Raw genomic sequence first — 17,852 nt, 5'->3', positions numbered from 1 at the left:
GTGAGAATGAATTGTGGTGTTGGATTGTAATTTATTAGCGCGAATAGAGAGGTTCATCCCCAATTACTCCTAGGAATATCGAGTACTCTAGGGTAGTGAGAATGAATTGTGGTGTGGGATTGTAATTTATTAGCGAGAATAAAAGGGGTTGTACCTAATTACCCGATAATATACAGTACTCTAGTTTAATGTGAATCTCACGATCGTGTTTTATCTTGTTTATGTTTTTATCTGTATTACTGTTTGTTATTTATAGTGCTGAAATGCAGAGAGAAACTAGCGAGAGAGTCGGTTACCGTCCTAATTGGTCTGAAAATAACTTCGATAGAGAAACACAAAAAGGAATTAGTGGGATCAAAACGCGAGAAAGACAAGTTAAGGAAAAGAGGACCTTCTAATATGAAACAATTGAGAAAAATTAGGAGAGCATCTATGCTTGTTGGCTTGGAGAACTCATTATGGAATGTAGCTTGTTTGTAGATTTTTTAATCATACCTTTATTTATTAAAACTGTTCAAATAAGACCATCTATTAATTTTACACTGGCTAATTTATTAACAAATACACTTTAGTCTATGCATTAGTTTCTCAGTTTGTCTGTTTCGACATTACTCGTTTATATTGATAATGAAAGTATATTGATGATTGTGCCGATGTTTGCCACAAGATCAGTGTAGTATTGGATGTTGAAGATCCAATTTCAGTGGACCTTGTGAGGTATCCTTCACCAGGGCTTGAGCGTCCGCTCTTTACTGTTGCACACTATCGGCGTTTTATTATTTAGTTGAGTTCACCTCTAACTTTTAACCAACTCAATTGGTTTTGTCCTCTTCAGTTATTTTACGATGTGTGACTATGTGTGTGTGTTGTGGCTTTGAAGACGTAGGTGCGTATAAGAATACCGAATGATCTCAGTGTCGATGTGCGAACATGCCAAGGAGCATCTACCATATTCCGTGGAACTTCATTTTGGAACCGTTGTACTAAGATTGTATTGCTTCTTTTGGCACACCCCTAGAGTTGCGGATTTTAATATGGGATGGTAAATCTTTTTTTATGTTGTACTGATAGCCGGGAATTGTTTCCCAGCTCTAGTGTTATGTTTATGTTTTCCATCAGTCACTTGGATACAGCAAGCACGTCACGGGGCTACGATGCTACCAGTTGTAATAATGTACGGTGGTAATAAAAAAATTAAAAATTATTCCGAACATCTAATGATGGTACTGCCAAAATATCTAATGCGATATGTTCTATCTTTTGAAATTTAACATAACCTTGTAATTAAAAGACGGACTATCGATTCTAAAGGAGAAATGAGACCGAGGAGGATGAATTTATCAAAAGTAAACTTTTAAAATAGGATTGTCAGATATTGAACGAGCAAAATTGAAGTGCAGGTCCTCCAGATAGGTAAATCTCCATTGAGCTGTTGCTTTGCATTCGAAGATGATATGGTTGGCTGTTTCCTCCTCTTCATTACATAATCTGCAGATGGAATCATCGTTGTATATGCCCATGTTGTGTAGATGTTTTCTCAGATGCCAGTGACCGGTTAATAGTCCTACCACTCCTCTGAGCCCTCTCCAATTGCAGCAGCGATTTTGCCAGTCTTGGTTAGGGTTGCTTCAGCATAGGTTCACTGTGACTAGCGCCGATAGGTTTATCCACTTTTCTTTTGGTTTTGTTTAGATTCATTCTGGGATGGAGGATTCTATATTTGTTTTTGTTATCCCAAGTATAGGTTCGGGGCCTATGTATGGTCCTGCATATCCTCCTCTGGTCAGTCTGTCTGCTTTCTCGCTACCCAAAATTCCTCTGTGGCCTGGCACCCAAGATATCATCACGTTGTTGTGTTTCCCCAGGTTTTGGAGATTTTGGATGCATTCACTGATTAATTTTGATGTGATTTTTTTAGATGCTAATGCTTTAATAACTTGGCTATCAGATCTTATGAGGATTGTTTGACCAGTAAGTTAAGATTTTCCTTGTAACAAGTGTTGATGGCATGTATTTCTGCTTTGATTGTTGATGAGTTTGATTGTTCATGTTTTGGGTGCCTGATGCCTGATCCGGTTCCACCGTTTTGTTTTGGAGCCTTCTGTATACCATATCTGATGCTCTCTGGTGTTCTTTCTCTCCTTTATAGGATTTTGTAAAGAATGTTTCCTGGACTATCGCTTCTATAGGAGAAATGCGATCAAAGAGGATGAATTTATGGAAAGTAAGCTTTTAAAATAAGATTGTCAGATATTGAGCGAGCAAAATTGAAGTGCGGTCCTCCAGGTAGACTATAAAAAGAGTCCACCGTCTGATGAACCCAGGGTTATTTTTATCCCTGAAACTATCTTCTTGACTAGATTCTCAATCTTTCAGGTTGTTAGGCTGAATAAATAAATTCAAAATAGTTTTTCTTTTCTTCTTATCTCGTTGAATGGAAAGAAGGGAATTTGTTGAAATCAAGAGAGAGGCAGGACTGACGCCCCACCCTCCAATCTCGCTTATCTTTCCTATACTGGTTTTATGTAACCTTTTGATTTTATTCTTCGGGTTTTTTTTTATCTTCTCTTTCTGCTTTTTTTTTCTCTAGACTCGTCAGGTGAAAAGGTGAGCTGACAATGGTGGCGGTCAATGAATTGACTACAGAAGAAGTCAATCAGCCGTTTTTCTAAGACGGCGATGACTCGGCCGGCCGATTCACAAATAATCACAAGAGATAAATAATTGAATTTGTTTTTCGATAAGATAAGGCCTGAACGATCTGTCCTTATGATTTGTGATTTTACGTTTATTAAGAACGTGGCTATTTTCGCTCTTAGAATTTCCATATCTATATTTAAACTACCTGAAATTCATTTGGACCAGCGTTGGTATGGGCATATTTATATATTTACGTTCATTTACAGCCTAGATTTTTTTTAATAATTCATTATAATTAAAATCATAAATAAGATATGCTTTGTTTTGTTGAGGCCCACAGTTTGGTTTTTACTGCAACATATAATTTTTCCAGCATGTCAGTAACAGTTATTGCATGATGGAAAAATCTAAAAGCCATTTTCTTTTACTTGTTCTCTTGTTTCTATTGTTTTTTTGTTTTTTTTTACATTTTACAACTTTTTAACAATAAAATGTACTATTTGTTCAATCATTATACACTGAAAGACAAAAAAAACAGACATTTATTTGTTTATTTTCTATAATAACTAGGTATAAAGATTAATAATTGACTTATAACGTAACGCATTTATAGTGTTACTTAACCTTTTATACTCTTTAGATTAAAAATAAAGGAAATCAGTTCAATTCCATCTACTTTTTTTTCTTAAAGACAAGATTTTAAGTTGAGAAGATCTTGTCCAGGCAGATGTTTTGACCAAAAATAGCATTGGTTATGTAGTCCAAATCCTGGGTGTGCCACACAATCATGCACGAAGGCCTACGGCAGTTTAGGGCCAAGATCGAAGAGAAGGTAGTGGTGATGACACGATCATTTTATTGCTCTTCTCTCACTATGACACTGTCATTTAATACCTTGTGTAGTTAACTCCAAACTGTCCGTAATGTCAGGGTGAGTTATTTGATTATTCAGAAATCGTGAGATGCGGTCTGGTGTGATGTAGGTTTCAGAAAAACGTTTTCTTTATCGTGCCAACGTTTCAATCTTTAGTGAGATCATCTTCACCTGGGATTTACAAACATTGTTTAAATTTAACAAAAACATGTAGGATGTGGAAAAAAGTGAATTTATACAATGCAAAAAAAAATTTTTTTTATATTCAATCAAAGTATTTCTACTCACTTAAAGTGTTTGTTTTCTGCGTAAAAAACAAACACTTTGAGCGAGTAGAAATACTTTGATTGAATATTTTAAAAAAAAATTTTGCATGTATAAATTCACTTTCTTCCACATCCTACATGTTTTTGTTAAATTTAAACAACGTTTGTAAATCCCAGGCCCTGAAGATGATCTCAATAAATATTGAAACATTGTCACGATAAAGAAAATGTTTTTCTGAAACCTACATCACACCAGATCGCAACTCACGATTTCTGAATAATTATCGACTAACGGTCACTAATCACCACACACATAAGGGTGAGCTGTAATTCATCGGAAGGCTAGTGTGAATAGATTACTCTCTAGACTTCCTGCATCCGGTCCTCAATTGCTGCAGATTCATTGAGTAGAAAGGCAAAATTTGCAAATCATCATCTTACTTGGTCATTTGTGACCAATGGGAGAGTTCTGGTTTGATTTGTGGCAATCGTATGACTGGGACCTTGTGTGGAGAATATTTCATTTTAAGCGCTGTGTGAGTCAGTCTTTCTCAAAGACAGTTATGGTATACTGAACTGATTATCACACAGAATGGATCTTTGACTGCACTAAGATACATGGAGGATGTTCTCCTGGAAGCCCATTTTCTGTTAATGCATGATAATCCTCGACTACATGTTGCTTGAGCTGCCCCCCTTGAAGTGTGGGGGTTCCCACAATGAATTGGCCAAAACTGAAATAAATCCTTCAAAACAGTGACTGGCTGTACTACAAGGGCGCCGCAAAACTTTTCTATAAAAAAATTTTCATTTTTATATTTATAAATAATACCTAAACACTCTGCACAAAACCCTAAAAAAATGGTGGCCTTCAAGTCCCAATATGGAGTCCCCAGCAGAACAGCTGTAGATGTAGATGTAGATTTAAATATAGTTTTGGGGTATAAGATACTGCACCCTTTAAGAGCTATTGTACCCCCCCCTTGCTCTGTCTAAAGCACATCGGTGAGTCCTATTTCATCAAGAAACTTGATCAATAGGCTTGGTTTCAATGGTTGAAGCTCTTCTATGGTCACATTATACATCCCAAAACATTTCCTCCTGCGGGGCAGTGTAGCTCCGCAGTTTGTTAGTCAATGTATTGGTGTCTCTTCTGCCTCTGCAGAATCTGCATATGCCATCTTGGATTATTCCAATTTTCTTTAAGTGTCCATTTAACTTGCAGTGTCTTGTTAGAAATCCTATTAGGATTCGCAGTTTATTCCTGCTTCCTTTGACACATTCTGTAATTTCTTTTCTTCCAAAATTTGTTAAGAGATTCTTGGATTGCCTGTGTCCAATGAGTGAATTCATTTTCTTTTTGTCCTTCTGTCTGAGATACTCATTAATAGTGTGGATTCCTATGTCACAGAAGGGTTCGGGTCCTATCAGCGGAGTAGCAGCCCCTTTTCTTGCAAGGGTGTCCGCTTTCTCGTTGCCTTCTACTCCCAGGTGTCCTAGGACCCAGCAGAGGCAGGCTTTGTTCTGCGTACCTAATATGTTTACTTTGGTTTTGCAGTTCAACACCATCTTTGAACTAATGATATTTGAGCTTAGTGCTTTGATGGCTCCTTGGCCATCTGACATGATAATTATGTTCTTGTTTTTGTACCCTTTAGTCAAGTTGAGTTGCATTCTTTCAATTGCATGAATCTCAGCTTGGAAGATACTGGTGTGTGTGGAAGATGGTGGAGTTCCCATGGGTTCTGAGTATTTGGTTCCAGGTCCAAATACTCCTGCCCCTGACCTTCTTGTGTTCTAGATCCATCTGTGTACCAAAGGATGGTGCCATTTTTGAAAGAGTTGTTTCCCTCTCTTTCCCATTCTTTTTTGGTACACAGGTCTATTCGGAAGTTTTGGTTAAATTCAAACATCTTTTTCACGCCGTCTCTTGGAGCCAAGAGTATCAGATGGTGTGTATTTAATATTATTGCCCCCCTCCAAAAAATGTATTTGCCTTTATATTTTTGCTAAGTGCATAATTGCTTTTCAAAAGACAAGTTTTTCAATTTCACAAGAAAGTCGGTAGTTTTGATTATTTATTAAATAAATTGCAGACAAAATAGAGGTTTAGATATATCAATGATTTTCTGAATTGGAACTGTATTAATTACTATCATAAAGATTGCACAGAGGTAGACCATTGTTTTGACTTGGAGTGCCACAGAAAAATTCTTATATATTAAGGACACCAGAAACAGAAAAATTTGCTACAGAAGAAACGTGTTAGACTCCATTTGCCTCCTCCGTCAAGTATTGAGCAGTTTCAAACTGCTCTTGTTGAAGAACAGGCTTCTGTTTCACAAAATGAAATCTGATCACTTTAGGAGACTTAAGACCCTAGGCCAAACAAAGTAATATGCATTTGCAGAGAAAAATACATGAGACTAATCTAACATATCTGTTTATTTAATATTCAGATACATTTACCAAACCCTGGTTCATTTCAGGTTTGGGCACCTTCCTACAATACAAAATGGACCACAGATTCTTCTTAATTCAGATAGCATACAATCACATTTATTGAAGAAGTTTCCTCCTTGTCCCGAACACCCAGCACATTTCATCTGATTTCAAAATGCCCCTGTAAATATGTATTTCTACATAGATTTAATTGTTTATATGAATTCATGTGGACTGCAATACTTTTTGTATCCATTTGTTCTTCCACATTGGTTTAGAAAAGCTATTTCAGAAACAGAAATTAAATACTATGAAAATTTCTTGTATTCTTTGATCTAAAATTTGTTGTCAGGCCTTAGTATGTTAAATAGCTGGATATGAATCATGACTGATGATCAATTTATGTCTCAAAATTTGATCTAAGAATAGTAAAACAATTCTTTAATATTTTGATGTGATAATTGAATTGAAGTCTAATGGTTTTCCACATTTTGCTTCATTTATTTGAACTTTGTTGTTTTTTTGTTTTACAGAATAGCAAATATGTCATTTGCCTTTCCAATCATAGCTCGTGGCATCGCATCCACAGCGATGGCATCAGCCCCAATTAAACATGTAACCGTTGTAGGTGGAGGCCTTATGGGATCCGGTATCGCCCAGGTTTGACATCAAAGATTGATGTTTGAAGTATTTTCTGATGTCTTATTTCCTATACTTATGTTAGGTGGCTGCCCAGACTAATCATGACGTAGTGTTGGTCGATATTAATGAAAAGATACTTGAAAAATCCAAACAAGCGATTGAAAAAAATTTGTCTAGAGTCGCTAAAAAGCAGTTTAAGGTATGCTGTTTAAAATTGTACTTGATGCGCCAGCTAATTATATTAAATCTTAGGACGACACTTCAAAATCATCAGAGTTTCTGAAAAATGCAATGGGCCATTTGAAATTTTCCACTGACCTTAGCAACGAGATCAAAAATACGGATCTCGTGGTTGAAGCCATAGTCGAAAATATAAGCGCCAAACATAAACTATTCTCAGCGATTGATGAACTCGCTCCACCGCACACCATTTTTTCATCCAACACCTCCTCTCTGCCCATTGCGGAGATTGCATCGGTCACAAAAAGGAAAGACAGATTTGGAGGCATCCACTTCTTCAATCCTGTACCGGTCATGAAACTTCTTGAGGTACGTAATAAGTTTTAAATTGTGTTTTTTATTATTTGCTCATTGGCTGCCTGTCTGCCCTGTGCTGAATTGATTTTAATAATTTACAGTTACAACAGCTGCCTTCTCCCTAGTAACACCTGTAAACTCCTAGTTTCTTCTCTTATTCTCCCCCATTGTGGGTGACTCTTTAGGGAGCTGGATTTAATTAATTATTTTGTACACTTTTTCTTTGGCTCCTTAAAGAAGTCCCATGTGTCTGATATGTACTTTTGCTCGATATACTACTACTGTAGGCCATACTTTCTTGGCTCTTTCCTATACCAAAAGGTATCTTCCTTCCCTAACTGATCTCCTAACCTTTAGGTCTTCGGTACACCACTTTCATACTCATTCTCACACCTCTATCCCCCTAAACACAACTACCATTTTTAATTTGTCTTCTTAAAGTTGACACATTGTCGACCCCCAAATGTCGATACATAGTCCCTAACTGAAATCAAAGTGTTAAATCTTAAAATTATGCACATTGAATTGTTTACATTGAAAGGTTTATTTTAGGTAATCAGAACTGATGATACATCTGAGGAGACGTATCAGGCATTGATGTCATGGGGGAAGGCAGTCGGTAAAGTAACTGTCACATGCAAAGACACCCCGGGTTTTGTTGTAAACAGACTTCTTGTTCCACAACTGGCAGAAGCAATCCGAATGATGGAAAGGGGTGATGCTACTTTCCAAGACATAGACACGGCGATGAAACTTGGAGCGGGTCACCCGATGGGGCCGTTTGAATTGGCTGACTATGTCGGCCTGGACACTACCAATTCCATTATTGAAGGTATTTATGCTGCTTGTAAAGAATAATAATAATTTTGCCTTACATCAAGTACAGGTTTCAAAATAAAACAGTATCCGACTCTTCCCAGTCAGCACCCCACAAACTCCTGGTCTCTTCCCTTGTGCTTCCCCAATTCAATTATGGATGTTTGGTCTATGGCGGATGCATTACATAGTCAAGAGAATCAAGGACTGCTTTCTTTGGTTCATATGCAGCTTCTTAAAAAGATCTCATGTGTATTAAGACATACGCACTAAGCAAATCTCGGCCAATGAAAGACAAACAATATATCGGGCCGAACGTTAGTTGTCAACACATTGGTCATCCCTGGCTCATCAACTATAAACAAAGGGGCTGAGGCCAAGGGATTTGGCCATGTGGAATCGCAGTGAACAACATCAACCCCTTTGATGTTACATGCGTTCCCGATTTACTCATCGTCAACAAGACAAGAGGATCTTTAACGTCCGCACCTGGCTCATGGCCTTATCGGACGCTTTGATTCTCAAGATGAGAGCTGACGCACTTCTGCATACGACGGAAAAGTGTTACCGCCGCAGCATTGGTGTAGTGGTGTCCCGGCCCCTAAGGGTCAGTAGCCACGCTCCCCGCTTGTCCACTCCGAATGGTCGGGCCCGCATTGTGCGTCGGGTCGTACGCCGCACGCAAGGGACTAACGGGCCGAAATACATCAGCCCGTCCCCCCCCTCGCGTACTTCCTAGATAGAGAAGGCGACTCTATCTCTCTGAGTGTAGAGGCTTCTCCAGCGTAGAAACTTTCGGGAACGCCCCGACAGCGGTTTCGGATTAAAAAGTGGGATTGCTACCCACCCCCTAGATGAATACTGCCTACGGACAAAGGTCTCTTATCGAGCTCAGCCTACACCTGCTGCACGTAATCGAGGGACGCCATAGGTCTAGCCTAGGTGGTCCGATCCTTCGCTTCCCCAAGGGTACCACGCCGGTCATACGCACAACAATGCAAAGCATACTCGTCGGAAACCACCGATACCACTACCCTTTTCCAATCGCTTACTCACGCATTCGAGGGACTGTAGCATGATCATGACGTCCTCAACGCTTACATGCTGTCGTCCGGTCGCAACGTCTCCCGTGAGGACCAGGTATAATACATTGGCCATGCGCAAGCTTCACGAAAGGTCCCAGGTAGAAGACAGCCTCTCTCTAAGTTCCCGCCAGGGGCGTCACCACAAGCCACCACGAATCCGTTCCCAATGTGACAGAGGGCCAGATTCTGGAACATTTCTGTCACCCCGTGGTACAGATGGCCATACAACCCTCCCCCGTCTATGCAGACAGGATCTGGTGCACTGGCCCTCGTGTGACTCTGCTAAGGCACCCGACGTCCCTGCCGACCCTTAGGCCGACATAAGACAGCTTGTGCTTTAGAGAGGTTGCCACGCCCTCAAGGCTACACCATTATTTTGTGCCTGGATACCCCCCTTGTAACCAAGGGTTAGGAGGGGTCACAGGATAGAATGAAGGAATTCGGATTGAGAAACAGGGCCGCGGAAGAGAACATGAGGTGAGCCGTTTCGGGGTCTCGAGTCTCAATCGCACTATACCACCCGTCGTCACCGTGATGTTACAACCAGAAGTCCGAATCTCGACAATTCGCCTCCCATACATTCTAAGCAAATCACACCCAACAAAGTGGTTGGTTGTCTTTTGTTGGCCAAGATTTGCTTAGTGTGTTTGCACCTTAATATGTATCGTAGTTTGAAATGCCTGTACCCCTTCTATCCTATACTATATACTTAGTAGGTATACTTTCTTAGCTCCATCTGTTAACACTAGTTATGTTAAATGTTAATATTATCTCTTAACATTTAAGTCTTCGGTACACAATCTTTCTTGCCCTTCTAATCTTTCCCCCTCATACACATCAAAATAGAGAACTTTCCGAAAATTTTCTCCTGAGCATTTTTTGCTCCAAACGAAGAGTAGAATCGATTCCCTGAGTTTCATCAGAAGGAACTGGGACACCCTGTATTCTCAGTCAGCAGCACTGAAGGCTTTATATACCTCCACCTTCAGTCCAAAATTGGTCAGGTAATATCATTAATACATAATTATATTTTAGGATGGCATAATAAATATCCAGATGTAGAGCTCTTCAAACCTGTTAAGACACTACAGAAAATGGTAAAAGAAGGAAAGCTTGGGATAAAGTCCGGAGAGGGATTTTATAACTACAATAAATAAACTAGGTTTTTAATTTATCTATAGACATGTAAATTAAAAGATAATATATTTTTATAGACTTTTTTTGTGATTATAATGTGGAATTTGATTTATTGTAAAACTCGTATGTTACATATATAATATATTTCTTGTGCAGTAAATTTGTTATTTATGTCTTTATTTCAAAAGGTTCCCGATTGACAGTGAACAGACAAGACACCAAAACAAGTATAATAATTTTAATTTAGAAAGGGTCAAAACTATTTTACTCTAAAATAAGCATGTTTGAACTTAATAATAATAGGAAAATAATGTTTAGTCAATATATGCTTACAAATAAATTATCAGCACTTAAAAACTAAATAACATCCATAAGAAAAAATATATATATCACAAGTGCTAATATATAACATCTATTAATATACCATTGATACAATTACATAATATATACAAAATTTGGACAAACAACATTACAGATGTCTGGTTGCTGTTATTCATGTATTTACTTAAAAGTGTTCCTTAGCTACAGTTAACATAGAAAAATGTAAAATAGAATTTAGTCCGTTCTCAAATAAAAATTGACTTTTTAACTAAGTGTGCATAGAAAAATAACAAAATAATACTTAATATAATACAAAATATACATACATAAAAATACAATTGGCACATAAAATACAAAATATGTTTAATGTAAAAGGCATCTATACTAGAACTATATTTATAGGATGTTGCTATTAATTCAACAGCAGATAAACATTTGGTATTTATATGTTCATAGTAGCCTTTTCCTGCAATTTGGAGCTTCACAAAAACAGTAGATCTTTTTCCCAGGAACGCTGCCAACGTCGTAGCCATAATGCCAAGTAAGCTCAGTACCGGCAGGTATGTGCTTGAGCGCAAAAAAAGCCACCCAAGGGAATCTAAGATCGTGAGTGTCGACAAAAACATTCTGAACGAAAGTGTTAGGATCGCACGAGTGGTTCAAGAAACGTCCAATGTTGCCTGCGTTTTTGCTGTCCATTATATAAACCGATTCGTTCGGACCGTAGTATGACCTAACCGAAGGAAACTTTTCTGCATTATTCTGGTTGCAGTCTACGCTAAATCTAGACTGGTCGCAGTCACCTTCCCTTCTCACCCCGAGTTGTTTTGGGTCGCGATCACGTCGTTTGAACTCCTCTTCCAGTTCTGGAGGAAACTCTTCAAAATTATTCTTATGGTTTTCTAGTACATCGATATAATCTAATTCGGCAAAATATTCATCACCGTAAGCTTTTCCTGTTTTATTGGCCAGTTGTTCATTAAGTATGTTTCCAATATAGAGACAGATAAATGTTCCTGCTGCTACATCATTTACACATCTTGTTCCCCAACCTTTTTTTTTGGTCAGAAACAATTGTAACCGGAGTCGTAGTGGGTGCTGCACTACTCTGTTCAAGCATGTGTTTTTGCATTTGCAAGTACTGTTACATTCATAAATTCCGGTCAGTAACATCTCTGGTAATTTTTTATATTTGTAGCCGATTTTATCCGGATCTATAGTAAAGTCGAATTCCCTCGCCTGCTTTATAGTCTGTTGCCAACAAGCACATATGGATTTATCACTACAATTGTCAGTGCAGTCGCATCCAACTAAAAATTCAGGATTGACATTGAGTATGGCCCCTTCAAGACTTCTACGTTCTGTTATATATTCCATCAGATCTGGTATAGTATAATCATAGATGTTAATACAAGGGATTGGAACAATTTCACCACCTCGTGACACATCTTCAATAAGAATACATTCAGGGGGAACGACCAATTCATTAAATATTGATATTTTTGGGTCAAAGTCGAATAAGTCTACACTTAACAGTAATTCTGTATCAGATATGTATGACAATATCTCTTCATAATTGTATAACCTCTTCCCACAAGGGGACGTATAAGTGACTCTCACTCCTTCGACTTTCCTCTTGAATGCAAATACAGAAGGTATGGCTAAAGGATTCATCGTATTTTCTTCCTCCTTTTTGCTCGAAAGCCAGTTTACGCAATTTTGAGAGCATGTGTGTGGTGAGTAAATTTTTGGATAGAGAACACCCTGAGGATATTTTTTCACAACCCTTCCAGAATCAAATGTCATAATAAATCGCTGTGTGCTTTGTTCTCGTACAAGATTTTGTCTCCGTTTACAATTTCTCTTTCTTGCAAAAGTGTTAGAATTAGACTTTTCCATCTTGTTAACAGAAGAGTTGCTGGTGCTAGCCGAATCATATACTTCTTCTTCTAATATTTCATGCTGTACGCAAGATCTATTATTGGGTTTCGATGTTATACCACGGTGTCTGATGGTCCAATCACACCGTTCTTGAGTTTTCTTCTCAAGAATGCGAAAAAACCTTGTTGATCCCCTGTACAACCACTCTGAGCAACCGTAGTCAACAAAAAGGACATTAACAAGTGACGCGTCAACATCAATCACTCTTGCATTGCACCAGGCTCCTTTAAAACTCGTCTTAACCACCTCCTGATGTTTTACCTCGAGCATGCACCTTTCAGGGAATGAGGAAAGGTACATTTTGATGAATTTCTGACCGGATTTATTAAAATATTCATGTGGCTGTTTATTGCATTCGAGCACTTTATGAACGTCGTGCGGCATAACGTACAAGCTTGATCCACAATTGTAAAAAACCAAGTATCTAGATTTATTCATTTGTGACGGAAGTTCAGCCACCATACCAGATTGATAGACGTTTGTAATACTTTTCGTATGAATGGCAACAATACGAGAACCGACAAACAGACTCAGGTCAAACCCATCACAATAAGCAAGTCGGGTCCTATCAACTATAGTTCGATTTTGATGTTTGTTTTCAGCTTGTACTATATACCTTTCCTCGAATGAATTTCCGACTGCTGTATTTACTACCTGGACGATGGTACCTGGTACCCACTCGGGATCGGAATGGAGGTTATCTTCTTCAAATAAAAATCTATCACCAATTTTAGGCGTTTTATGCAAACTGGAAGTTAAGGGCGTTCGTGCATGGGATGATGAACTGCATGGAACGTCGACTATTTCAACGGGGGTCAGTTGGACTGTAGCAGGACGGTATGCTTCGTAAAGCGACTGCATCGCCGCTGCAAGGCCGACATCGATATCACGCACGTCCTTCTGAAGTGCTTTGATGTCGTTCAAAATTGCAGAAGATCTTCTGATCCACCCTTCGGCCGTTTTAGTTCGACCGTTCGAATCAAGTCGGTCGAAAACAGTTTTACAGATGTCATCGATTGCAAAAGAGAGCTGTTCGCCTCTGGGACTCAAGGAGCCGGCGACCCCTTCGTCGTCTGAGTCCTCGATGACCACGACCTCCGGAAGGTGCTTCAGACTCTTCGCCGGTTCGGAAATTGCTTCGTTCTCATTGCTGTCGCAGCAATCGCAAAGTACGTGGACGACAGGCACGGCGAGACCTTTGTCACATTCTCGGCTTCCGCTGCATCCGGACCGCTTCTCATCCGAGAAACACTTCTCGAAAATAACTTCGACATCCGAGTCGGAATCCTCGTCGTCGATCCTGACCACGTCTTCGACGTACGACATCTCGCGAAAAGACGACCGTTAAAAACACGTTAAAAAAATTCAAAATCAAACAAGGTAACTAATTGAAATCGAAACAAAGGAACCAGTTATCGATAAATCAAGTTCAAATCCCATGTTTATTTCCATTCGGTATATCGATTTTTTTTACCCCGCTAACATTTTATTTATTTATTTACCAATGGGCTGATCAAGTCATCAAGCTACCTAGTACCTACGACAGCACATCAATTGGTTTGCACTTTGCAGCATGGCCTCCAACATTTTCTGATCCAAATGAACACACTTAAGCGGGAAACACCCAACGGAATATTCAGATTTTTTCCTTTACTTACAACATAAACCCTACCTTTCTACCAAATTTCACGGTTCTACCTAGGTGGAGTAAATAAGAAAGGCCAGTTCTGGCATCGCCTCCACCACGTTCCACCTCCGCCTCTACGACATCCCACCATTAAAAACACACGGTTTTTGCCGCCACCCGCAAAACAGAGCCCACCCTGAAGAACCACGATTTCCCTTTGAATCGTTAAGCAAAGACCACACCAGAAGTGACAAGCTAGGTGACTAGTGGTGACAAGGCGAGTCGCTTGGTAAGTCGCCCAAGAAAACGGACAATATAGAACCTACGAGAACGGCCACACTAGCACATGGCTACATAGCGATTCACCAGGTGAGTCACTTAGTAAACGAGCCGGTCTTTTTTGTTTTTTTTACTTGGTGGGTAGTGATTTCTGATCATTTCATGATGAACCAGGTTATTTCCGTAGTTTTTAAAAGACCTGCTCTGTGGAATCCAAATGATGATCTCCGCAAAAATCCTAATTACGTTATTGACCATACAGCACTTTGAATTCACCTTCCACCATTCTTCGCCGATTGATTTCATGCACCCAACTCCTTGATTTGTACCCGAGTAAATCATATTTTAATTTAATTCGGCATTCTTGCACTTCCTTACACAAAGCCAAAGCACTACTAATGTCATCCTGGTGTGGCCACTTGTAACCTGCCACCAAGTAACCAGGCGATTTACTTTGTTACTAAGCACCTAGCTTGTCAGCTCCGGTGCGGCCTTTGCCTTAAGATGTCTCTAGACATGCGGTATTCGCCGAATGCCAATTGCCGCCGAAAGTTTGCCAAGTCTAGAGATAATCGTCTTGGCATTCGCCAAATAGTGCACACACATACAGCGTTTGCATAACCTCGTTGTTGTTGCGGAAACAGTGAATACGGCCAAGTGCCGTGCGAGTCCTCAACTTACTACCAATCGTGATGTACAACAGTCAAACTGTTATTGCAGCAGCTGCGGTTACTGTTTTGTGCAGTGGCTACAAACTAATTGAAGAAAAAAAGCGTAAGAAAAGGAGATGGTGGATGGTATCACTAAGCCATCGACAACTGCCCCGTTTTTGACGCTCTCCTTGATTTTTTTAAGGCAGATGCTAAAGGATGCCATTAGTCATCACTTCGTTCCGATATTTATGATTCGTAAGGGAAACTTTCCAAATTATTGGTTCTGTTAAGTAAACATCGAGGAACTCCAAAACTGTTGCGTTGGGTCAGTCCATTCCTAACCAAAAACAATGCTATGTTGTTATTGTATAAATTAATAATCTATACTAGTTAGGAATAGTTTATTAATGACAAGTAAATAGCATTAAATAGAAGTATAGACTTACTGCTGATTTTGATAAGTTGACAGTTGGTTAAAGGTATGTATAGTTACGGTTGATACCGAATGGATGGATGCTTTGAGTGTAGTTACTTCAGAAATATTCGTGCACTTTGAAGCGGACAAGAAGACCGACAATAAGCTATATGCCATCCGTGCAGGATTTTGATAACCTCTCAAAAATATTTAAAAATACTTATGAGGTTAAAATTGTGCTATGTGAGTTGATGCATGTAGTTTGGTTGTATTCGATTATTCTTGTAGTTTTGTCTGTTTCACGCCATCTTCGACGATGGGTATGATAGTCGGCCTGTGTCTTTTTTCCTTCATTTGTTCTATTTGCAATCTAAGAATATTTCTTTATGACGATTGAGTTGTCATAAACCCAACTGAGATTAACAGCATATGCCCTAATACCGGAAATAGTTGTAAGGCACAGATCGATAGCGTTAAGGCGTAACCAAGCTACCCCTATCAAGAACAGATTAATTGATGAAGAGTGATAGGTTAATGAGAGCAAATCACGATAATAAATCCTGATCAAACTGCTGTCAAAAGATTATCATTTGACAATCTCATCATTATGCAGTGTAAAATACCGGAAGTATTCCCGGTCAAAGTGATGAAGTAACGATACTAAAAAGGCCTCTGAATTTGTTCTAATGAAGTTTTCATTACGAACTTAGCACCGGACTTTTTAGTCGGTGTGCATTATTCTCATCCTGATTACAGTGAGACGTCAAGCTCGAGTTGCGAGTTGGGTTAACAAAACGAGTTGCCCTCCTTGACCGACATGGCATCAAATTAAATAGATCCAGTCGTACGAGGTAAAAAGTTAGAATGTGTTATACAACAACAAAACATAACTAAAGAAAACGTTTTATATTTCAAATTCTAAAAAAAGCTAAACCGAACTCTGGCTGATTGTTAAAAAAAGAAAATAAAATAAAAACAAAAGCCAAATACATATTACACATTGGTTCTTCTGACGTTCTCTGATGTATAATTAATGCCGACGATTGTGCTTTTATTTCCTCGAGTTGTGTCACTTTGGGAGGACACTCTTTTATCGATCGGTCGAAATGTCAACCCGGTCGACCCTCCGACTTTGCGAATTGTTTAGTGTGGATACCCAGTCAAGGGTCGAGGGACTTCCCGTGTTTATTATTTAAAAAAAGGCGTGTTTCAGGAGGTATAAACCATGGTCATACGTCCGACTCCGACATGATTGCTGGCGTTGAAACTGGAAAATGGTACGCCAACCTCGTATATAGTTAGCGTATGAATTTATCTTAGAAAGTATTTTTAGTGAATGGGAGTTTTGATGGTGTTGTTCTAGGGTGTACAGTCATGAATGAAGACGGGACAATGTGTGCCGGTGGTAGATGTCAGCGACCGAGAGAACCGTTGGCTGAGTTCTGGTACGGTAGTCAGCCGAGTGCAGCAGTTGGTAGCCAAGTCGGCTGTGTTGAGAAGGCGAGTTCGAGGCTAATGCTGCGAGTACAATTGCTGTCGTTGTCAATGTTCCATTAGTGATTGTTGAGAACTCGTCGAGTAGACGAGTCTCAAGACATCCAATGAGAACTCGTCGGGGAGACTAGTCTGAAGTCAATGGGGCAGTGCCTGTGCTTATATTCGAAATGGTTCTACTCTGCTTGGCTGCAGAGTGGAGAGCGAAACCATTCTATAGGTGGTGGCACCTAGTGGCTACCGTAATAACTGCAGGTGACCACCACAAAGGCCTTGACAAAACATCTTGTAGTTTGCACTTCATCCGGCGGGCTAAGGAAAGGGTTCCGACTAGATCCACTACCAGGCCTCCTGTTGGCACTTCCATATCTCAGAATCGTGATAAAACCCGGGAGACCACGCTCGGAGAAACGTCAACTGCCTCTGCGATATCCACTTGCCGGTGGTTCCCCCGGTTCGATACTTAAAACGCTCGATTTGATATCAAAAAACCTTTAAGTTGATGTTGAATTTTAAGTAGATTTCTTTCAAAAATCTAGCGCTCTCTGGCTCTCGCATTTTTGAGTGCATACCAATGAAATATGGCAGGGTGGTAAAGAATAATATAAGGACGGTTGGAATTGTTTTTCAGCCAAATCGACAGAGGGTCGCAAAGTTATAAGCGATTACAGTAAAAAATGCAG

General features: G+C 39.4%; 2 protein-coding genes across 3 annotated transcripts; one reads left to right on the top strand and one right to left on the bottom strand.

The window, feature by feature from the left end:
• Window positions 1-2,498: 2,498 nt before the first annotated feature.
• On the top strand, window positions 2,499-10,520 carry LOC106668531 (hydroxyacyl-coenzyme A dehydrogenase, mitochondrial-like). Of its 2 annotated transcripts, none has more exons than XM_014397383.2 (6): window positions 2,499-2,607; window positions 6,756-6,882; window positions 6,947-7,063; window positions 7,117-7,413; window positions 7,954-8,233; window positions 10,338-10,520. In XM_014397383.2, the coding sequence occupies exons 2-6, from the start codon at window positions 6,766-6,768 to the stop codon at window positions 10,457-10,459; spliced, it is 933 nt and encodes a 310-aa protein (XP_014252869.1). In that variant the 5' UTR covers window positions 2,499-2,607; window positions 6,756-6,765; the 3' UTR covers window positions 10,460-10,520. The 2 variants fall into 2 exon arrangements, with proteins under 2 accessions (XP_014252869.1, XP_014252867.1); XM_014397381.2 differs by lacking the exon at window positions 2,499-2,607 and adding an exon at window positions 2,760-2,870.
• A 572-nt stretch (window positions 10,521-11,092) lies between these two features.
• LOC106668530 (histone-lysine N-methyltransferase eggless-like) lies at window positions 11,093-14,121 on the bottom strand. The gene has a single exon (XM_014397380.2). The coding sequence runs from the start codon at window positions 14,025-14,027 to the stop codon at window positions 11,211-11,213; it is 2,817 nt and encodes a 938-aa protein (XP_014252866.1). The 5' UTR covers window positions 14,028-14,121; the 3' UTR covers window positions 11,093-11,210.
• Window positions 14,122-17,852: the final 3,731 nt, after the last annotated feature.

Source organism: Cimex lectularius, unplaced genomic scaffold (genome assembly GCF_000648675.2).
Source record: "Cimex lectularius strain Harlan isolate CLEC.00 unplaced genomic scaffold, Clec_2.1 scaffold36, whole genome shotgun sequence".
NCBI classification, from domain to species: domain Eukaryota; kingdom Metazoa; phylum Arthropoda; class Insecta; order Hemiptera; family Cimicidae; genus Cimex; species Cimex lectularius.
Note: the sequence above shows the minus strand (reverse complement) of the source record. Positions and strands in the feature narration are given on the sequence as shown.